General features: G+C 35.6%; 2 protein-coding genes across 2 annotated transcripts; one reads left to right on the top strand and one right to left on the bottom strand.

Moving 5' to 3' along the window:
• Window positions 1-2,386: 2,386 nt before the first annotated feature.
• On the bottom strand, window positions 2,387-9,396 carry LOC131629319 (protein NRT1/ PTR FAMILY 4.2-like). Its single transcript, XM_058900107.1, has 5 exons — window positions 9,307-9,396; window positions 5,552-5,657; window positions 4,355-4,572; window positions 3,294-3,805; window positions 2,387-3,128 (listed from the first exon to the last, which is right to left on the bottom strand). Exons 1-5 carry the CDS (start codon window positions 9,394-9,396, stop codon window positions 2,387-2,389), a joined length of 1,668 nt encoding a protein of 555 aa, XP_058756090.1.
• Window positions 9,397-9,422: 26 nt separating this feature from the next.
• LOC131629318 (uncharacterized) lies at window positions 9,423-10,892 on the top strand. Its single transcript, XM_058900106.1, has 3 exons — window positions 9,423-9,476; window positions 9,699-10,505; window positions 10,686-10,892. The coding sequence occupies exons 1-3, from the start codon at window positions 9,423-9,425 to the stop codon at window positions 10,890-10,892; spliced, it is 1,068 nt and encodes a 355-aa protein (XP_058756089.1).
• Window positions 10,893-24,775: the final 13,883 nt, after the last annotated feature.

The following is a 24,775-nucleotide window of genomic DNA, read 5'->3' as shown; positions in this document are numbered from 1 at the left end:
CTTGTTAAGGTGGTTATTCTCAGCATGACGGTATACTGCATCTCTGCTTATAATTGGCCTGCATGTTTAATTAAGAAAATGGAGTCTGGGATGCAGAATTTTATTTGGAGTGGTTGCTTGGAAAAGAAGAAGCTTGTCACGATTGCTTGGAAGAATTGTTGTAAAGGTATTAAGGAAGGAGGGCTCGGCATTAAGTCTTTAAAGTCATTCAATGCTACAACAAATTTACACTTGTGCTGGATTTTTTACAAACAGAATCGAAGCTGGTCCAGGTTATTAGCTTCCCGAGTTTTGAGAAATAGGAATATTATTGCTTACAACATCAAATCCTCCATATGGAGCAGTGTTAAGGACTGTTTTGCCACTGTTTTGGAGAATTCTCAATGGTTAATTGGCAATGGGTCCATGGTGAATTTTTGGTTGGATAATTGGTGTGGTATGCAGTTGGCTAGTAAGTTTAACATACCGACCATTTTTCATATAAGTCTAACGGTTACGGTGCCACATTGGATTTGTAATGGTGTTTGGTTGGTACCGGATGCTGTCCTGACTGCTTTTCTGGGCCTGCAGCACATTTTATCTCAAGTTCCGCTTCATGCGCTGAATGATGCGGATTCAGTTATTTGGAAAGGATCCGGAAATAGTGATTTTAGTGTTAAACACGCTTTTGAGTTTGTTCAAAAACCCAATATTTTTGCTGTTTGGATGGACTTCCCATGGGATAAAAATATTCCTCCTTCGCATTCTATGTTAGTGAGGAGGTTTCTTCATAACAAATTGCCTACGGATGAAAACTTTTCGATTAGAGGTATCCCTATTATATCTAGATGTTCTCTCTGCATGATTAAATCTAAAACTTCTGATCATATTTTCTTCGGTTGTCCGTTTGCGAGTAATATTTGGAAGTGGTTGATGGATAAGTTACATGTTGAATTGAATTTCCGGGATATGTCAGATTGTTTGAATCTCTTGAAAACTAAATGGTCCCCCCCCCCCAAGAAAAGGTGGTGGTTTCCTCTTGTGTTATGAGTCTTTTTAATCAAATTTGGAGAGCTATGAATTTGAGTAGATATGAGGATGTGAAGATGCATTGGAAAACTTGCTCATTGGTTATTTTGGCTAATGCAAAGTTGGTTGGGAAGGGTACGTCTAGATGTTCCAAAAACTCTATATCTAACTTTTCTCTGTTAAAAAGCTTCAATGTTTGCATTCATCCTAGGAGGCCTTTAAAAGTGGTGGAGGTTTTGTGGTCTCCTCCCCCTTTAGGATGGATTAAAGCAAATATTGATGGGTTTGCTCGAGAAAATCCGTCCTTGACTTCTTGTGGTAGTATTTTCCGAGATGACAAGGCTTGTCTTGTTGGTGGTTTTAGCGTTTTCTGGAGGAAGGAACCCCCGAGTCGGCGGAGTTACTTGTGGCTATTATTGCAATTGAGATGGTGAAAATGTTTAATTGGAAAAAGCTTTGGATTGAAACGGATTGCTCGCTTGTTGTGAAATCTTTTTCTAATTCTAATGGTCCCTTGGAAGATTAGATCCCGTTGGCTTATGTGTCAAACGTACATTTTATCTATTGATTTTACAGTTTCGCATATTTTTCGAGAAGCCAATTTTTGTGCTGATATTCTAACGAGTATTGGTTATTATAGTAGGAATTTTGTTTGGTACAATTATGTTCACTTGGATATTTTGAATGATTACCTTTTAGACAAGGATGGTACCCCTAAGCTAAGACTTTGTTATTAAGGGGTTTTGGTTTGGTCCCTGTGTCTTGTATTCTCCTTCAGTTTTTATTGGATCTCTTTTGGTTTAAAATAAAAAAGATTAGAAAAAGTAATTGAATAAGATTTGAAAAGATTCTTTGAAATATATCTATAGGAGTTGGTTCATATTTAAAATCGTAGCAGATTTGATAAATTTCAAGTACATCGTGATTTTTTCAATCACAATGCAAATCAAACAAACGCTTAATAAATAATTGTTTTTTACCTATAACAAATACATAGCAATGAAGGTTCACTCAATCGGTAAGGGGACAGACTTATACTTCTTTAGAGTGTGAGTTCAACTCATGTTGCTATGTGAGGATCTATTTGGTAAGTAACCTACAAGTACCTCTATAAAACGATCATTAAACTTTGAGATATTCCCTTACCTCTATAAATATGTGTGACTCATTCAAAATTAACTTAACGAGAATTGATTTTGCAGAGAAGAACTATTTGACAATTAAACATAAATAAATGTAATGTAATGGTACAATCCTTAATTGGACAATAGGTAAGTAGCCAATGGAATTCTTTGTTATTTAACTTTCAAATATATTACATGTCGTTGTTCATATCTTAAAATATTATGGTATTCCTAACTTACATTAACAAAGAGATTTAGTACCTCTTGGCAAAGTAGACATAAAGGGAAAAATTAAAAAAATTGATAACACCAAGAAGAGCATAAAAATAGTCTAACCTAGAATGATTTAAATCTTTTCCACCAAACCATTCCCTGCCGAATCTTCCACTAATTGAATTACATAGAGTCACCAACACAGAACTCATAAACATCCCCATAGAACTTGAACACCAAGACAATGAAGTACAAATACTTCTCATACTTTCAGGTGCTTCTGAGTAGAAAAATTCAAGCATTCCTCCCATTGTAAGTGTTTCAGAGAACCCTAATAAAATATACTGGAACATTAACCAAAAGACAGAAAGTGTATTCTCATTCTTGAATTCTTCGAGCCTTTTAGATTCCATGATAGAAGCCACAAACATTGACATTGATATCAATGCTAATCCTATTCCCATCCTAAAAAGTGGTTGGTAAAATTTATTGTTGGTTGTTATGCCTTTACTTTTGTTCATGTGTTTGAATTGTTCGAATACGATTATGAATGTAAGCGATATTATGATTGGAATAATTGCTAGAGATTGTGTAGGGATTGTGAAACCGTATATCTTTCTATTCATAAGATTCCCTTGTTGTACTGTGAATGTTAAGCTTTGCGCCACGCTACAATTTACCATGATTGTTGTGAGAAAAATTGAGAGAAGTCCTATAAAGGTTTTTGTTTCCTTAACTTGAGCAACTCCAATGTTTTGATCCATCAACGCTTTATTTAAAAACCTGTAAAAAGTTACAATATTTTATTTATTTTGTGATTCTTAGTATCTATTTATTCATATTTTAAAATACCATTTATTTAAATATCTAATCTATGGAAAAAAATAAACCAACCAAACACTAAGTTATATTTCAATTTTATAATTAATAAGATGATAAAGAGCTTACTTGAATTTATCATGAGATTTCTCTTGAGGAAGTAATTGTTCTGTGATGTCATGATTCAAACTTTCAGTAGTTGTCACCTTTGCATTTTTTATTGAAGCAGCAAGTACTTGAATGATTCGATTCACCGGACTTCCAGCAGGGCGTTTATATCTATAAAATGAAAAACCAGACACAAAAGTGCACAATGCTAAACTTGAAACAAAAACCATTATCATAAAACTTGTACTCCATCCATATTTTTGTTCAGTTGAAACCATAACACTTGTTGCCAAAAGATTTCCTGCGCATAAACTAAAAAAATACCAACTAAAGTAAGAGGAAATGAGACTCTTGTTGGTTTGATCAAGTTGATCAGCCCCATGAGCAGCCAAGGTAGACCTGGCTCCCCCAATTCCCATGGCAGTACAATAAAGTCCAATGTAAAGGTAAACAGCTTGAATGTATGATGGTGTTTTATTCTCTTGTGGCTGCAAATTAGGGTTTTGTGCTTGGTAAGTTAACATGACTAGTCCCTGAATTTTAAAGAAAACAAAATATATTGTATATTAGAAGTGTGCATGGTGAGGTTTGGATAAATTTTGAAGTAAAAAAATATTCGGATTAAATGATAAATTTATTTGCAGTTCAATTTAATTTTGAATGACAAATTTAAAAAATTAGATCCAATTTAAATTATAAATTATGATTTTTTATTAATATTGATGTTATAAGGCACAATAAAATAAAATTTAATATTACAAGATAATTTATAAGATATAAATTAAGCTTAAATATATTAAATTAAACTAATAAGTAGCATAGATAAAATTAAGAATTAAACAATAACAAAATAGTGTAATCTAATATGCCCTACTAATAAAATAATAGAAAAGTATTAAAATATATATCGGCATTATAGTTCGATTTTGAAATTCAATTTATAATTTAATTACGGAAAAAATGCAAACATATTTAATAATTTTTTCTATTATATTCAAATTTTAAATTAATATTTAATATTTTATATAAAATTTGATATATGAAAAATAAAAATAAAAAGAGAGAAAATGAGATTTTCGTACCATAAGTTCTAAGCCACTAGAAAATACAAATACAGTGAATCTTGTTATGTAAGAGTCACTGATAAATCCCCAAATAATGCTGAGCAGAAAAGCTGTTCCCAAAAAGTTGGTAACCATAACTGAAGATTCAGAAACTGAATAATGCATTGACTTCAAAAAGTAATCAACTAAGGTAACTCCATTGCATGAGATGATCAAACTCTGCATAATCTCTACAACTGCACACATAAAAATGGCCATTAGATTTATTAATATGTATCATGTCATAATCATATTTATACTTCTTGTAACATTTAAAAAATTAGTTAACTTGATATATTTCTTGATAGAATTTGTGAGGAACTTTTCTAAAATAATTTTTAAATAAAGTTATAGAAATATAATAAGTATTTTAACAACTATCTACAAGGTGAGATATGATTAACTAAAAATTTGATATAAAATATATTCAATCAATATTAGTAAAATAGTAGATTTTGTAAAATAAATAAATAAATAAAAATGTAATGTTTTATGTTACTAAAACAGAGTAGGGTCTATTTTTGAACCATTCCCATTAAATAAATATAATTTTTTTTTTTTACAAATCAAGCATTTTTTTATTACAATGCTAGGTTTGTCGTAAATGGATTTTTGGATTCAATATGCAAAAAACAAAATCGGCAAAAAAATAAGAATAAATATCACTATATAAAAACGAAGGATATAAGTTAACAATAATTAATTTTAATATTAAAAAATTAAATATATATATTTTTGAAAAGAATAATTAATTGTATATGTGTACTATTTAAAAAATACATTTTGAAAAAAGTAACTGGTAAATTAATAATCAATAATTTGAACATAACTAAGTTTCTATGATATTATGTTATATCTTTTTAATTATTAAAAATATTAAAATAATTTGACATACATTACAATTATTTAAAAAATAAACATCCATAAAGTTTATTAAAAAAACCTTGAAGATTTAATTTTTTATTTTAATTGAGTAATTAATTGATAATTTATATATAATTAATTCATCTAGATAAATATGATATCATTTATCATAGCATTTAAAATATATTAGATCACTACTTTTATTGAAAAATATAAAAATGAGATAAAACTATAAAAACAGAGAACTTAATATTAAAATAAAAAACCAATTTCATGAATGAATAAAAATAAAAGAAACAAAATTTCACTTACCACATGCAAAGGAAGCAGCTTTTTTTCCACCATGCTTTCTTCTATCTGCTGTCTTGCCTTTGAAATCAGTATACTCACCACTTCCAATATAACTAAGTTCTGGATCCTATATACATATTTGAAATTAAGTAAACAAAATTTCACACAATAAAAATAAGAAACTAAACAGAAAATATAAAGCTCATAAATTAAAACTATAGAGCCAAATTTAAAAGACACAGAAAAACAGAAAAAATATACCATGGGTGAATGGATGATTATTATTGTTGTTGTTACACAATATAGGGTTTGTTATGAAAGAATTAATCAAAACAAGTGACTTAACAATATTTTATAGCAAGAAAATTCGTTTAGCTGTCAACAATATTTTTTTAACTTTTTGTCAAAAAAAACTAAAAGAGTAGATTTTTTTAAATAAATAAACAAACAGGTATGATATTATACTAAAACTTAACAAAGACTATTTTTGACTATTTTTCAAGGTTCATAATGCAAGAACCAATAAATAAATATCTATAAAAAAAGGATTTTGTTCTTCCCTTAGAATCTTTAAGATATTTTCTTTTTAATGATTTGAGTTCTAGAGGATTCTCTGATTCATTGTTTCTCTTTAGTAATAGTACTCAACATTAAAAAACTTATAGAATTATTTATTGTTTGTTTGATATTAGATGAATTTAACAAAACTATAAAGTAAATATTTGTTAAGGTATCAATAAAGATTTTGTTGATTAGAGTGTCCATGTCTAAACACGTGCAACAAATCGTGTGTAAAGTAAATTTGAATTTTACCTTAAATATAGATTTGTCAAAAAATATTTGAATGTAGATTTTACATTTTTAAGATTAGCTTATATATGTAAGATTTGAATTTTTAAAGTTGCTATAAAGTGATGAAATATTATTGATTATTACTCTGAATCTTGTTAAAGTTATTGACCAGTAATTATTTCTGATAAGACTTTATATCTTTAATAAAACTTAACTAAACTATTTAATAAAAAAATTTACGTCATTAATGAATACAAAAGATTAACTACATATGTTAATCACGGGCATTAAAAGTAATTTTTTTTCTTCAAATTAATCATTTTTTTAAACATTAGTTTTTCAAAATAATCTGTTTTTTTCAAATATATACCAAATTATTCATCTTTCAAACAAAATAAATTTGTACTAAAACATACTCAAAATAAATTTGCACTAAAGAACATACACCGTCAAAAAAATTGACACATATGTGCATTTGCTACATGTATGTGTCAATTCTATTGAGGTCTATGTGTATTTGTTACGGCAATTGATGTGACACATGCATATAACAAATGCACATAGGTGCCAATTGGTCAGACACATGCTTATATAATAAATGCACAAAAGTGTCGGTCAGTCTGGTATATTCTCTTTACTATAATTTTTTTAAAAATATGAATAATTTGATGTATAGTTGAAAAAATAGTAATATTATAAATTAAATTGGAAAAGAAGGCTATTTAAAAATTTTCAAAAGTTTTCAAGGTTGAAAAAAAAAAGGCACATCATAAATACAAAAGTTATAAAATGGAAGTTAAGCAACCAAAGAAATAGAACATGTGTTCTTAAAGAAGGCTTACCCTTAATAAAGCCTTTAAAGAGTTTTTTATTTGTGAGAAATACTTAATCTTATAGGAGACACTCTACAGATTTGAAAATTCTTATTTTAACTAGAGATATACTTTCGGATGCACTTTAAATTACACGACTCTCGTATTTCAATCAAACATTCTGTTTTTGTCAAAATCTATTCAGAAGACACGTTTCCTTATATTATTTGGGGTGTATTGTAACGCCCGTTTTTAGTTTAACGGTTTATTAATTGTGTATTTTGTGAATTATGTGTTAATTATGTGGTTAATTGGTTTTATGTTATTTTGTTAAGAATTAGTAGTAACGATAATGAGACTAATGATATTGGGCCTAACTTAGAATTAGAATTAGGAAATGGGAGGTGTAAACTAGAGCACATTAGTAATAATAAGAGTTGATAAGTTTAACAAAATTAGGAAAATTAGGAAAATAGAAAATTAGAAGATCATTTGGTGAAAGAGAGAAAATAAGAGAAAGAAGGGAAGAGGAGAGAAAGCTAGGTCAAATCCCAATTTAAAGCTAGTGTTGTCTTCAATTCAAAACCCAAGGTAAGGGTGAGATTCTTTCATAATAAGGGATTGTAAGATGATAGATTATGGTGGGGTTTTGATTGTATGCTTAGTATCCATGTTTGTGAAATTGAAATTGTTAGGGTTTATGCTAGATTCTATGAATTTGTGTTTCTAAAAATGTTTTGATGATGATTGTTGTTAATAGATGTTGAATACTGGTTATATTTGTTGTCAATTTTTAACTGAAAGTGATTTTGAGGAGTGGGATAGCCTTTTCGCAGAACTGTGTGTGTTGTCACTTTTCTGCAAAATCGCACGTCCGCTAAGCGACTACTAGTCCGCTAAGCGAAATCTGGGAATATTTTTGAAAATTCATGAGCCCACTAAGCGAGACTGGCCCGCTAAGCAGAGCTGCGAAAGAGGTTCGTTTCTGTTTTTAGTTCTGTGAAGCACGCTTAAAGCGCGCTAAGCGAACTTTGTTGTCAAAAACTTTTTGAAACTTCTAATTAATGTATCTTTTGATCCGTAACTCCTTTTTACACGCCATTTGAACCTGCGTAAAGCAAAATTTAATTCCTGTTTAATGAAATTGATTTGAACGATTTTTGATAACTTTTCTTGAATGGTATTTTCCGATTATTGGGATGTGTTGTGAAGTGAAATAATGTTGTATGATGATACGACATAGTGACATGATTGGGAAGTGATGAATTATTATATATAGTAATGATTGTGTTGTTGTCGTTGTATTTAGGCATTGAGTCGATGTTGTTGAGACGATGTTGTTGTGTGTTATGAATGTTGTGTTTTGTGGAAGTGCATCATTGAGTCACACTCATTGCATAGTTTGAGACGGCCTGAAAATGGCAACCACGCCGATGGCCTGAATATAGCAAAGTGACGATGGCCTAAGCGGCAAATGCTTGAGACGAGAGTTTTACTCCAAATGGTATCACATGCATATGCATAACATTGAGTCACATTTGAGTTGCATTTGATTTTCTTTTTGATTATGAAGTGAATGTTGTAATTGTGGCTGGCTTAGTTGTGAATTTGAATATGTATTATGATCAATTCTTAACCTTGTCGTTGTGATGTAATTTGCTTTGAGATGAGTAGTGGTGAATAGTGTATGATATTATCTTTGCTATAAGTATTATCATACGTTCCTTTATACTATTTGATATCTCACACATTCTGTTTGAATGTTACCCTTTGTTGGTAACGTGCAGGTAACAATGTGGAGTAGCCGTTACAGTTAGTAGTTCGTGTTGGTGTCTTTTGCTCTGATACGTAACACTCGGGGGGATTTATGCTTGTTTCCTTATATTATGTTTATGATGGATTATGATGTTGTCTTATGAAAAGTTGTGTTTTGTATTTTCATGTTGGATCAAGATGTTATAGTTTGAAGTTTATGAGTTATTAAATTCCGCTGCACTGTCTTAAAGTTAATTTGGTTATGAAATCTCCCTATTGTTATATGCTATGTTTTTGTTTAATTAGCTTTTCTGCGAATATGTTTTAAGTTGATAAGTGTGACGCCTCAAGTCTGTTGTTTTGAGATTTTTGCACTCTGATTTCCTTTATAAACCGTGGGTAGATTTTGGGTGTTACATTAGTAGTATCAGAGCCTGGTTGGTCTGTCTGGCCAATTGTCGTGTCGTAGTTAGTTAACAATCGAGTATTGTTAATTGTTTTGATCATTTTTTGTGTTGTAGTGACGAGTTGAGATGGTCGGGAGGAAAGATGCTGCAATTGCTGGTGCATTGGAGGCTATGGCTCAGGTTTTGAAGCATCAGCTGAACGTTGGTGAGAATGCAGCGTCTCGCAATTTGGGTACCTTCCAAAGATAGAATCCACCTATTTTCAAGGGTACTCATGATCTTGATGGCACATTGACCTGAGTGAACGAAATTGAGAGAATATTCCATGTGATGGATTGTACTCCAAATCAGAAGGTTCGGTATGGGACCCATATGCTAGCAGTCGGGGCTGATGACTGGTAGTTGGAGACTCGTCAGAGGTTGGAGGCTAATGGTGAGGAGATCACTTGGGTTGTGTTCCATAGGGAGTTCTTGAGGAAGTACTTTCTTGAAGATGTTCGTAGCAAGAAGGAAATCGAGTTCCTTGAATTGAGACAAGGGAATAAGTCGGTTGTTGAGTATGCTGCTAAGTTTGGAGAGTTGGCTAAATTATATCTGCATTATGATGGACCAACTGGAGAATCTTCAAAGTGCATCAAGTTTGAGAACGAATTGCACCCGGAAATCAAGAAGACGATTAGTTATCAGAAGATTCGTGTCTTCGCCGATTTGGTTGATAGTTGTCAAATCTATGAGGAGGACAACAATGCTCCTTATTGGGTCATTAGTGATAAGCGAGGCAAGAGTCAACAAGGTCGTGGCAAGCCTTATGATACTCCAGTTGGAAAGGGTAAGCAGAAAGCTATTGAGGGAAAGAGAACTAGTGGGGGAGATGCTCATGCTGGTATTGTATGCTTCAAGTGTGGTAAAGCTGGTCATAATAGTAATGTGGCTACTACTGATGCGAAGAGGTGTTTCTGTTGTGGGAAGTTTGGACATGCAGCGTTTGAGTGCCAGCATAAGGAAGTGGTTTTCTTCAAATGTGGTGAAGAGGGGCACATTGGAAGTAAGTGTCAGAAACCAAAGAAGGAACAAGCTAGTGGAAAGGTATTCACCTTGTCGAGAACTCAGACCACTAGTGAAGATGCACTCATCAGAGATACATGTTTCATTAATAGCACTCCTTTAATTACTATTATGGATATTGGGGTTACCATTGCTTTATCTCTGGTGATTGTGTTAAAAGATTGGGTCTTAAGTTGTCTTCCATGAATGGAGAGATGGTCGTCGATTTTCGACAAAGACTTTATTGTTGATTTTGTTTGCTTGCCGTTAAGAGGTTTGGACGTGATCTTAGGTATGAACTGGTTAGAGTATAACCATGTTCATATTAATTGTTATGACAAGTAGGTGAGGTTCTCTACTCCTGAAGAAGAAGGTGTTGAATTATTGTCTGCTAGACAGTTGCGCCTATTAATGAAAGAAGAAGTGCAAGCGTTGGTTGCATCAATGTCTATTGAGAATCAAGCTATAATATATGAGTTGCAAGTGGTGCGAGAATTTCCTAAAGTTTTCCCTAATGAAATTCCTGATGTACCGCCAGAGAGGGAAGTTTAATTTTCTATTGACCTTGTACCTGGTGCTAGACCTGTGTCTATGGCACCGAATAGGATGTCTGCATCAGAATTGTCGGAATTGAAGAAGTAACTAGAGGAACAACTTGAGAAGAAGTTTGTCGGACCAAGTGTGTCGCCGTGGGGAGCTCTAGTGTTGTTAGTCAAGAAGAAAGATGGAAGTATGAGACTTTGCAATGATTACAGGCAGTTGAATAAGGTAACAATCAAGAACAAGTATCCACTTCCAAGAATAGATGACTTGATGGATCAATTGGTTGGTGTCCGTGTGTTTAGTAAGATTGATTTGAGGTCGGGTTACCATCAGATTAAAGTGAAGGATGAGGATATGCATAAGACGGCTTTCAGAACACGTTATGTACATTATGAGTATTCTGTAATGCCCTTCGGTGTTACTAATGCGTCGAGAGTATTTATGGAATACATGAACCGTATTTTTCATGATTTTCTATATTGGTTTGTGGTGGTGTTCATTGATGATATTTGGATTTACTCTAAGTCAGAAGCAGAGCATGCTGAACATTTGAAACTGGTGTTGCAAGTTTTGAAAGAGAAGAAGCTATATGCGAAGTTGTCCAAGTGTGAATCCTGGTTGAAGGAAGTCAGTTTTCTTGGCCATGTTATTTCAGGTGATGGCATAGCTGTGGATCCATCTAAAGTAGATGTTGTGTTGCGATGGGAAACTCCAAAGTCGGTTACCGAGATTAGAAGCTTTTTGGGATTAGCTGGTTATTATAGAAGGTTCATAGAAGGTTTTTCTAAGTTGGCACTTCTGTTGACTAAGTTTACTTATAAGGGTAAGGCTTTTGTGTGTGATCTTCAGTGTGAAGAAATTTTTACCGAGTTGAAGAAGAGATTGACGTCGGCTCCAATTTTGATATTGCCTAAACCAGAAGAATCTTTTGTGGTATACAGTGATGCTTCTAAGATGGGTTTAGGAGGTGTGCTTATGCAGAATGATAAAGTTGTTGCTTATGCGCCAAGTTACTTGAGAGTTCATGAGAAGAATCATCATACGCATGATTTAGAGCTTGTTGCAGTTGTGTTTGTGTTGAAGATATATTCTTTCATGATCTTCTGTTCAGCTTGTATTTCAACTTATGTTGTATGTTGTTGCACCCCAAAATTTGCCCATCTAATTATTCTTAATTAGGCTTGCATACCTCATAACCATCTGCATTTTTAGGTCATAAATAAAATTATGCATTTATCAATAACCTGGAAATGAGAGCAAGGATCATGGATGTAAAGATTCATTTGTGGCTCTTTGTAAATATTCACATACTTATGGTTATTATTTGAACAAGGTATATTATGATATTCTCTGACTCTATCATGCACCGATTCAAGGGGTTCCTAATGCTGATTGAGATACAAGAAATAACTCATGGTTTGTGCAATAAGGGCGGTGATGAGCTTGTTTATCTTGTGACATATCAAGTTAAGGCCTTATGCATATTAAGGTTGCTTCAAGTACTAATTATTATAAATTTAATCAGGAGCGCTCAATTTGGATCTAATTGTTATGGAACTATGAAAAATATACAAGTTTGATTCTAAGGTCTTCATTCAAGATTAATACAAATGGCATTTGTGATTCAAGAAAGAATATTCTCACTCTTTACAAATCATAAAAGGATTACAATGCCAATCAGATCCTGTTACATCTAGAAGGAAAAAGGGCCATTACCATTATACTTCATACACACAAGAAAAATCCATTTGGCATATTACAAAGTGTCCATTACGATTTACAACCAAATATGTTTCACCAAAATTCATCCAAATACCATTCATTCATTATTCAAGTGTTCAAAACTCAAAATTCATTACATCATTTCCTATACCCATTCTTTACAAGATTCACCATAAAAAGGCCAAACTTCTAGAATTAATTAAGTGGCAATTGCTGATCTTCATACTTCCATAAGCCTCCTCAAAATCTTCAAGTATTTTTTAATCTTCAAGGCACCATATGTCTCTTCACATCCATATCAAACCATAACTCAAAGCCTGCATACCAAAATGACATCCATGGATTAACAAAATCAGTTTCAGCCAGTCCACACATCATTACAAAAATCAAATAAAAACCATACGGCCAAATAAAGCAAACCCAACTCAGTTCAGTAGCATACAATTCCTTTAACTACCCTGCATTACAAAAAATCCAGCATACATATACACATTCCAGTTATGAATAATTTCACTAACCTAAGCTAACTTCCAACCAACCTCCAACTAACTTTCAGCAAATAAGTTACAAATAACAAACTCCCTAACTGTCATAACTAACCTAACAGCATAACCAACTAACACATAACAGAATCCTAACTGATTCCTAACTACCACAATTACTAACAGATTCATAACAGAAGATACCAGATATAACAGAAAGGGTTTGGAGGGAGAGACTCACCTATATAATCAGAACCACCAGAACTCAGAAGCTCCTCCACCATTTTTTCTTCTTCATTGATCTTCAACCACTTCATTCACCATTTTCTCCTCACCATAACCTTCTTCCACTCTAAATCTTCAAACTCTCTGAACCTTCATCCTTCATACTCCAATCTTCATCAAATATCAATCTCCTCCATTGATCCCACCTTCAATCAACCATATCTTCAATCCCCATTGTTCAGAAGCATCTTCAAACATCTTCAGGAGCTCCACGATATCCACTATCTTCTCTGAATTTCCGTTCTGCCAACCTTCAATCTCAAACTTCATCTATCGTCTTCAACCTTCAATCTTCATCAGACTGCACACACACACAACAACAGCTCATCCACACGAAAAAGCAAAAGAAGAAAGGGAAGATTCGCAGGGCACTGAACGCAAGAAAAGAACTCAACTGAAAAGAGAGCTCAAAGATTTACCTCTGGTTTCTCATCCACTCATTCAACAATCGACGATTCAGGTAAGTCTTCGAGATCCTCCTTCTCGTATGTTCTTGATATCTCATCGTGGTTTAAAGGTTCAATTTCCTAAATTTACGTTCGTCACCGTGAAATTGGGTTAATCGAGGGCTTAGGGTTAGCAATCGGAGACGAGAGAGATTTGAGGGATGAACAGGGAGGAGGTCGAGAGCGGAATTGAGACGAGATTGAGGGAGACGAACAAGGCTATGCTAGGTTTTGGTGTTCGAAGGCATCTCCGCCGTGGTCGCCGCCGGGAGGCGATTTCCGGCGAAGTTATTTGAGTATGAGAGAGACGAGAACGAGAGTGAGGGAGCGTGAGAAGACGAAGGGTCACATTAACACAACTCTAAATTCCCAATTTCACTTTCGTTTATTTTTATTTTTATTTTTATTTATTGTATTAATTGTTAATTTTGTTATTCTTTCTGGATCATAATAAAATCTGAATAAGCTTTGGGCCACGAATTCATCCAATTACCCCTGGCCCACGTTTTTTTTCAATAACAATGTAAAATGAATCACAACAATAATCTGAACATTCGGGCCTTTTGCTGTACGCACCCCCATCTGGGCCCATACTGCCGTTTTTGGCAAGTCAATGCTGCAATAAAAATAACCTTCGGGCCAACACCATGGCCCAGCGCCTGCACTACTTTCCATCACCATAATTTCATTTTACACCCCCCTGATTCCATTTTATTTAATTAACAAATTTAGGCTTTAATTAGTTTTTTGTCACTTCTTTTACTAATTAAAATGCTGATTTTTTCTCCTATATTCTTAGACATTAGTACTAATTTTTGACATAAAAAAAAAATATATAATAATGTTCCATAAAAATAGTAGTTTTAGGCTATTTTGTTTTAGTCTTTTACTTGACTTGCAATTCAATTTCTCCCATAAAAATCAACATAAAAAAATAATAGTATTTTTACTTCATTTTTGTACTATATTTTTGACTTGCTATTTCATGCTTGTGTATAACTTTGTACCATTGTATCATTCTTCACTTTTGTTTCTAATTGTGGCTTTAACTTTCATGCTCCTTTAGTCCTAACCTTTAGGTAGAAACCATGATAACATTAGGTAGAAATTCCCTTCACTTAGGCTAGTTTCTTTTCCTTTTCAACCTTAAAACATCTAACAAATACTTGAATTAAATCCCATAAAAAATACAAAGAAAACACTTAATAAAACATTAATAAAAAAGTGAAAATCATTAAAAAGGGAATGGAAGCTTGAACGTCCCTTGCTTTAGGGAACGTTCGAGTGCTTGGATCTCCCTTGCTTTAGGGTTCCATTCAGGCGTAAGTTCCCAACTTCTAAAAAACACAAACCAAAGAGCAACTCGAGTCTCCCTTGCTTTAGGGTTCCACTCGAAACGTTCAAAATCTCTTCTTCATCTCGCCTCCGAGGCATTCTTTAATCGGACACGTTATTTCCGCTCCATTCCCAGCTTAAGACTCCAGAGGTCGAGCAGCGGAGTGCGAATGTAACTTCGTCCACTAAAAAACACAAAAACAAACAAAAACTAAAGAGCCGAACTACGGCGCTCTGATTCCTGAAAAGGATACGTAGGCATTAGGTCGCGGGGCCTAAGCGAGCACAACTATTTAAAAACCTTATTTTCCCCGTGTTTCTTTTCTTTCATTTGCATGCATTCCCTTATTGATTAAGCTATAGATTTACACACCCTTTAGATAGCAACGAACATAGGTGGATACCATCGAGTACGATGGGCGTGAGGGGTGCTAGCACCTTCCCCTTGCGTAACCGACTCCCGTACCTTATCTCTGGTCGAAAGACCTCGTTCTTATTCATCTTAGGTTTCCTGATATTCCTTTCCCTCTTTGGGATAAATATATTGGTGGCGACTCTGTTCATCATTTCGCGAGCGTGCGACAGCTGGCGACTCTGCTGGGGATGTTGCTAGACCTATTGCGGGTCCATTCTTAGCAAGTCGATCCTAGCCTGCGTTTGTCTGTTTATTTACTGGGTGTTTACTTGTTTTATGTCTATACCTTGTATATATGTTTGCATGCTTATTCTTTGCCTGCATATCATGTTTAATTCTGTTTGCACACCATGCATATGGATTATATTTTGTGTTCCTTGGGGTCTTCTGTTCTGTTTTGCAGGTGGGGGGTTTTTGTGAGGTAAAAGGCCCACTACCCAGGCCAGTGACACATAGGATTAGCGTGGATGCTCATGTTGACTCCCGTGGCCCTTGCTACGATCGAGTTCAACATGGGGTACCACAACTGGGCGAGGTTCTTTCATGGAACACTGTGTCTGGCACGCTTATTGCCTCAAACACTTTGTACCCCATGGGAACTGTAGACCCTGGTGACCATTAGGGACCACTTGTCCGTGTCTAGACTACATACCTGTGAGCTTGGGATGGGACAGGAAACCTGACCTCCATCATACCCGGATTTCTGCTATTCAATAAAAGACGTCGAACCTTTGATCCTGGGACATTTGACTTATATAGAAGTTCTACATCAGTTATCTATCAGAATCAACGTCGAACCTCTGAATCTGGAGGGTTCGACCATTTTTGACTTATGCACAAACTATTTATCCAGAGAGCAACGTCGAACCTCTGAATCTGGAGGATTCGACCATATCTTATTGACCATGAGAAGTTGTTATCCAAAAGGCCTTGATCCATGATCCCGATTTATGATACATTTGCATCTTCATTAACATTTTTGCATTCATGCATGTGCATCCATGGTTATCAAGACTCTTACCACTCTTCCTCTCCATCAGATCAGTCAAGACGATTCCTCCACACCGATATCTGACAAGAGCTCACAGAAGAAGAATCATGGAGAACTATGAACAAGATCAAGCTGCCATTAGAGAAGAGATGGATCAAATGAAAACTAAGGTCGATGCTATCCTGGAAGCTATCCAAGCCTTGCGAACTGAAAGGGTTCCTGCTACACAAGAGATTCCCGTTGTTGGTAACCAAGCTGCTGCTAGCCAACTTGAGGTCGTTCCACCTTCTTCTACTCCATTTGAGTTCCAAGCAAGGACTAATGCTACTCTTGGGATGCCATTCAACTTCATGACTGTTGATACCCTTGGAGCTCCAAACCAAGGTGGGACTATACCCGTGACTTCTGGAGCAATGACTATGGCTGATCCCGTCTTCCCATTCCCTGTGCCACCTTCTCAAACAGAGATTCCTATTCCTGCTTTCTGTGGTACTCGTTCTGCTAATCCAGAAATGCAAACAATAGCAACTGCTGAAAGAGCTCGACCCGTTGAGAAATCTGCTGAGAAGTACAAAATCCTTGAGGAAAGAATTCGAGCCATTGAAGGATTAAGTGCATATGGGATGGATGCTGAGGATATGTGTCTAGTTCCTAATCTGGTTGTCCCTCCTATGTTCAAGACTCCCGACTTCCAGAAGTACAAGGGTTTGAGCTGTCCGAAGAGCCATATCATCATGTATTGTCGTAAGATGGCTTCTCACATCCACAACGACTCATTGCTCATTCACTGCTTCCAAGATAGCTTATCTGGGGCATCTCTGAACTGGTATATGAATCTGGAGCGTAATAGAATCCGATCTTGGAAGGATTTGTCTGATGCTTTCCTCAAGCAATATCAGTATAACATTGACATGGCACCGACTAGGTTGCAACTTCAAAATCAAGTGCAAAGGACCAATGTGACATTCAAAGAGTATGCTCAAAGGTGGAGAGAAATGGCTGCTCAAGTGAATCCACCACTTTCTGAATCCGAACTGGTTGACATATTCATGAACACTCTTCAAGGACATTACTATGAGAGAATGGTTGGTAGTGTTTCTTCTGGTTTCTCCGATCTAGTCAGGATTGGTGAAAGAATTGAGAATGGTTTGAAAATTGGTAAGATCCAGAATCCCGCCAATGCTGCTGCTGCAAACCAATATGGGTACAAGAAACCTCAGGGTAACTTTGTCAAGAAGAAAGAAGGCGAGACCAGTGCCACCTATGCTCAAGATCAAGCTCCTTGCTATCAAGTGGCCGCCACCGCCCCTCAAGCTTATGTGGCACCTGTTGGTCAACAACCTTGGGTCCCTTATCAACAATATGTCCAACAACAACAACAAGGTTTCCAACAACAAGGTTATCAGCAGAGACAAGGTCAACAGAGGCAGAATAGGCCTAAAAGGGTGTATGATCGTGTACCAATGACCTATAGCCAACTTCTCGCCGCCTTGCTTGATCAAAAACTGATTCAATTAGCTGAAGCGAGGCCTCCTCCTGATCCTCTCCCTCCAAATTACAAGATTAATGCCAAGTGTGAATTCCACTCTGGAGGATCTGGTCACACCACTGAAGAGTGCAGAGTTCTCAAAGACAAGGTTCAGGATCTGCTTGATGCAAAGGAGATTACATTCACACCTGCGGCACCTAATGTGGTCAACAATCCCATGCCACCTCACAATGGAGCTTCCACCAGTGGAACATGAAGACTTTTATGTTTGTCAGAGAACATTTCATTTGCATTAGAATAAGGCCAAGCTTGCCATTGTATAGATTTCTTTAGTATTTTCAATTGTATTACTTTTGTTGTTATCAAGTACTTCTCATTGTAAGAAACCCATTCTGTTTGAATAAATAAAAATAATGCAATATACATGTTTTTCTCAAATCATTTCATCTTTGTCATTATGTTCATTGATACTTCACTCATTTGTCTTAAGCAACTAAAAAAGAATGATGAAAAATCAAAAACACATGAATCACTAATTGTATGCTTTTGGAACAAGATCCTGCTGACGATGTACAGGCATTATTTCAATTCCCAAACACTGGAGTTATAAGGGAGTGAAACCTTCGTCAACCCCTTTGAGCCTAAGGAGTAGTAGTTTCTTTTCAAAGATGCAAAAAACCCTCAATCTTAACCAGGGGCAGGGTAGTCTTCAGTTAGTACGACCGAGCACTCAACTTTCAGGTATTCCATCAGAGGATCAACCATATCTCAGATCTCACAACAAAAGAAGAAGAGCACAATCCACAATGGATGTCCTCATTCACTAAGAAGAAGGCAGTCACAACCTTTTCAAGTAAATCACAAAGTCATACAACTTGTTCCCGAAAGAGGCAAAAAAGAATGAAAAGAAAGTTATGAATCATGATAAAAAAAAAGGAAACAATAGCCCGCTAAGTAAAAAAAAAAATAAAAGCTTGAAAGCGAATGACTTAGGCAAAATTTAGGGCATATCCCGCTGGACAACGAAAACCAAAATCAAAGGAAACTTTTTGTCCAGGCAAAAATTAGGGAAAGCAAAAGACAAAACAAAAGAAGAAAATCCTCCAAGGGACAAGTTGTTGTGACCATCAACAAAAAGCACCAAAGGGTGACTGCCACCTCCATCAAAGCCATAAAGGATCCTCATCCATTACAATCCTTCCTGAAAGGTGAACACTCGTGTCAAACTAGCTGAACGTAGGACTGGAGAACATCACGAAGAAGGGGTGGGTTAAGTAGAACTTGAGCCTTTATCCTTTGTTTCTCAAACCGTGAACCCGGCCACGTTACAACCCTCAAAAGTCCTAATTGAAGCAGGGTTCGTTCTGAAAGCATACAAACTGTGAAATCATGTCAAACTGACTCCTAACGTTGCTGTGTCATTTGTGTTAGTATCAGTACAACATTTTGACAAATAAAACCTTTCTTTGAGATTAACATGTGCATTGCATTCTCATTATCTTTTTCAAAACAGAATTGTCTCTAATCACAAAGCAAGTACTTGATACCAAGTAAAGTTCAACATTGAAATTCCACCGAACAATCTTACAAGGGCAAGGTTGGTCATCCACTAAGCAAATATCTGAAACATCCATTAGGTGGAAGAGTTCCTTTCAATCTGGGGCATTCATTCCATGATCTACACTGGGGCAGACCATTGCTAATCTCCAGGATTCAAGCATATCAAAGTCATATCTCAAGAAGATCCTACAAGCTGGGGCAAGCTAGTAGCAATTCATTTCTTCATCTTCAATCAAGTATAAGATATCGAGATAAGTGTCGAGGAGTCAAGCCACACCTCACCTCCGCAAGTTCTATCCTTCAAGCAACCACATTTCTACAAAGGCATCCTCCATCCATCCATGGTACCTTGGAAAACAAATCACTCCATTCATGGTCATGCACGCATCATGCATATCATTGCATTTTCATTATCATTTCTCCCACATGATCCAATCATCAAAAAGCAGGGGCATCCACCTCACCTTGAATCTCAAGCAGAGTTCAGAACTCCACCTAATCTATTCTCCACAAAGCAGAAACCCTGATCAAATCAATCAATGCATTGCATATAGAAATCATTGCATTGCATCTCCAGAAGTGCATAAATAAATCAAACATTGCATGTGAAGCATAAGCCAAGTTATTCATCAGATGAGTTCTCTACAAGCATTCAATTGATATTTCACTGGATCACTCAGAGTTACCATTGTGGTGTCATCTCCCAAAGTCAATTGTTCACCATTCTTTCAACCCAGAGTTGATATTTTGTGTTCAACCCAAAGTTGATTTCTCCTTTCATCTTTTAACCCCAAGTTAATTATCTTTCCCACTCAACCCAGAGTTGACGGTCACCCTTTGTTCAATTCAGAATTGACTTCTTTTCTCTTTTCCACTCAACCCAGAGTTGACGGTTATCCTTTGTTCAATCCAGAATTGATCCTTTTCCCACTCAACCCAGAGTTGACGGTTATCTCTCTTCCTTCCCACTCAACCCAGAGTTGACGGTCATCCCTTGTTGATTCTCTTTTCCCACTCAACCCAGAGTTGACGGTTATCCTTTGTTCAATCCAGAATTGATTATTTCTTTTTCAACCCAGAGTTGAAGGTCATCCTTGTTTCTCTTTTCTCACTCAACCCAGAGTTGACAATTATCTTTTCTCTTTTCTCACTCAACCCAGAGTTGACAGTTACCTTTTCTCTTTTTCCATTCAACCCAGAGTTGACGGTTATCTTTTATTCAACCCAAAGTTGATCTTCTTTCCTTCTTCTTCAACCCAGAGTTGATTCCCTTTCTCAACCCAGAGTTGATGCCTATATCTTGTCCCACTAATACTGGTTTCTCTTTCCTTTTTCAACCCAGAGTTGATATGTATTTCATTTCCAACCCAGAGTTACTTTATTCAATCCAGAATTGATGTTTATCTCTTATTCAACCCAGAGTTGACTTCCCTTTATTCTTCGACCCAGAGTCGACCTTCCTTTCCTCTTCAACCCAGAGTTGATGTTTATTTCACTTCTAACCCAGAGTTAATTTGTTCAATCCAGAATTGATACCTTCTTCCTCATTAGAGTTGACACCATCTTCTCCCTAGTAGATCATATCTCTCATCAGGCAAATTTTCAGGTTCTTTTGGTATTTAATCTTCTTCCACCTTGAATGTTCGAAAGGCTAGCGCCAATCTCACCTTCAGGTTTAAGATGATTAAATAGGGGCAGCTGTTGCACCCCAAAATTTGCCCATCTAATTATTCTTAATTAGGCTTACATACCTCATAACCATCTGCATTTTTAGGTCATAAATAAAATTATGCATTTATCAATAACCTGGAAATGAGAGCAAGGATCATGGATGTAAAGATTCATTTGTGGCTCTTTGTAAATATTCACATACTTATGGTTATTATTTGAACAAGGTATATTATGATATTCTCTGACTCTATCATGCACCGATTCAAGGGGTTCCTAATGCTGATTGAGATACAAGAAATAACTCATGGTTTGTGCAATAAGGGCGATGATGAGCTTGTTTATCTTGTGACATATCAAGTTAAGGCCTTATGCATATTAAGGTTGCTTCAAGTACTAATTATTATAAATTTAATCAGGAGCGCTCAATTTGGATCTAATTGTTATGGAACTATGAAAAATATACAAGTTTGATTCTAAGGTCTTCATTCAAGATTAATACAAATGGCATTTGTGATTCAAGAAAGAATATTCTCACTCTTTACAAATCATAAAAGGATTACAATGCCAATCAGATCCTGTTACATCTAGAAGGAAAAAGGGCCATTACCATTATACTTCATACACACAAGAAAAATCCATTTGGCATATTACAAAGTGTCCATTACGATTTACAACCAAATATGTTTCACCAAAATTCATCCAAATACCATTCATTCATTATTCAAGTGTTCAAAACTCAAAATTCATTACATCATTTCCTATACCCATTCTTTACAAGATTCACCATAAAAAGGCCAAACTTCTAGAATTAATTAAGTGGCAATTGCTGATCTTCATACTTCCATAAGCCTCCTCAAAATCTTCAAGTATTTTTTAATCTTCAAGGCACCATATGTCTCTTCACATCCATATCAAACCATAACTCAAAGCCTGCATACCAAAATGACATCCATGGATTAACAAAATCAGTTTCAGCCAGTCCACACATCATTACAAAAATCAAATAAAAACCATACGGCCAAATAAAGCAAACCCAACTCAGTTCAGTAGCATACAATTCCTTTAACTACCCTGCATTATAAAAAATCCAGCATACATATACACATTCCAGTTATGAATAATTTCACTAACCTAAGCTAACTTCCAACCAACCTCCAACTAACTTTCAGCAAATAAGTTACAAATAACAAACTCCCTAACTGTCATAACTAACCTAACAGCATAACCAACTAACACATAACAGAATCCTAACTGATTCCTAACTACCACAATTACTAACAGATTCATAACAGAAGATACCAGATATAACAGAAAGGGTTTGGAGGGAGAGACTCACCTATATAATCAGAACCACCAGAACTCAGAAGCTCCTCCACCATTTTTTCTTCTTCATTGATCTTCAACCACTTCATTCACCATTTTCTCCTCACCATAACCTTCTTCCACTCTGAATCTTCAAACTCTCTGAACCTTCATCCTTCATACTCCAATCTTCATCAAATATCAATCTCCTCCATTGCTCCCACCTTCAATCAACCATATCTTCAATCCCCATTGTTCAGAAGCATCTTCAAACATCTTCAGGAGCTCCACGATATCCACTATCTTCTCTGAATTTCCGTTCTGCCAACCTTCAATCTCAAACTTCATCTATCGTCTTCAACCTTCAATCTTCATCAGACTGCACACACACACAACAACAGCTCATCCACACGAAAAAGCAAAAGAAGAAAGGGAAGATTCGCAGGGCACTGAACGCAAGAAAAGAACTCAACTGAAAAGAGAGCTCAAAGATTTACCTCTGGTTTCTCATCCACTCATTCAACAATCGACGATTCAGGTAAGTCTTCGAGATCCTCCTTCTCGTATGTTCTTGATATCTCATCGTGGTTTAAAGGTTCAATTTCCTAAATTTACGTTCGTCACCGTGAAATTGGGTTAATCGAGGGCTTAGGGTTAGCAATCGGAGACGAGAGAGATTTGAGGGATGGACAGGGAGGAGGTCGAGAGCGGAATTGAGACGAGATTGAGGGAGACGAACAAGGCTATGCTAGGTTTTGGTGTTCGGAGGCATCTCCGCCGTGGTCGCCGCCGGGAGGCGATTTCCGGCGAAGTTATTTGAGTATGAGAGAGACGAGAACGAGAGTGAGGGAGCGTGAGAAGACGAAGGGTCACATTAACACAACCCTAAATTCCCAATTTCACTTTCGTTTATTTTTATTTTTATTTTTATTTATTGTATTAATTGTTAATTTTGTTATTCTTTCTGGATCATAATAAAATCTGAATAAGCTTTGGGCCACGAATTCATCCAATTACCCCTGGCCCACGTTTTTTTTCAATAACAATGTAAAATGAATCACAACAATAATTTGAACATTCGGGCCTTTTGCTGTACGCACCCCCATCTGGGCCCATACTGCCGTTTTTGGCAAGTCAATGCTGCAATAAAAATAACCTCCGGGCCAACACCATGGCCCAGCGCCTGCACTACTTTCCATCACCATAATTTCATTTTACACCCCCCTGATTCCATTTTATTTAATTAACAAATTTAGGCTTTAATTAGTTTTTTTGTCACTTCTTTTACTAATTAAAATGCTGATTTTTTCTCCTATATTCTTAGACATTAGTACTAATTTTTGACATAAAAAAAAATATATAATAATGTTCCATAAAAATAGTAGTTTTAGGCTATTTTGTTTTAGTCTTTTACTTGACTTGCAATTCAATTTCTCCCATAAAAATCAACATAAAAAAATAATAGTATTTTTACTTCATTTTTGTACTATATTTTTGACTTGCTATTTCATGCTTGTGTATAACTTTGAACCATTGTATCATTCTTCACTTTTGTTTCTAATTGTGGCTTTAACTTTCATGCTCCTTTAGTCCTAACCTTTAGGTAGAAACCATGATAACATTAGGTAGAAATTCCCTTCACTTAGGCTAGTTTCTTTTCCTTTTCAACCTTAAAACATCTAACAAATACTTGAATTAAATCCCATAAAAAATACAAAGAAAACACTTAATAAAACATTAATAAAAAAGTGAAAATCATTAAAAAGGGAATGGAAGCTTGAACGTCCCTTGCTTTAGGGAACGTTCGAGTGCTTGGATCTCCCTTGCTTTAGGGTTCCATTCAGGCGTAAGTTCCCAACTTCTAAAAAACACAAACCAAAGAGCAACTCGAGTCTCCCTTGCTTTAGGGTTCCACTCGAAACGTTCAAAATCTCTTCTTCATCTCGCCTCCGAGGCATTCTTTAATCGGACACGTTATTACCGCTCCATTCCCAGCTTAAGACTCCAGAGGTCGAGCAGCGGAGTGCGAATGTAACTTCGTCCACTAAAAAACACAAAAACAAACAAAAACTAAAGAGCCGAACTACGGCGCTCTGATTCCTGAAAAGGATACGTAGGCATTAGGTCGCGGGGCCTAAGCGAGCACAACTATTTAAAAACCTTATTTTCCCCGTGTTTCTTTTCTTTCATTTGC

Source organism: Vicia villosa, unplaced genomic scaffold, assembly GCF_029867415.1.
Source record: "Vicia villosa cultivar HV-30 ecotype Madison, WI unplaced genomic scaffold, Vvil1.0 ctg.000556F_1_1, whole genome shotgun sequence".
Classification (NCBI taxonomy): domain Eukaryota; kingdom Viridiplantae; phylum Streptophyta; class Magnoliopsida; order Fabales; family Fabaceae; genus Vicia; species Vicia villosa.
This window is presented reverse-complemented; position numbering and strand designations above follow the sequence as displayed.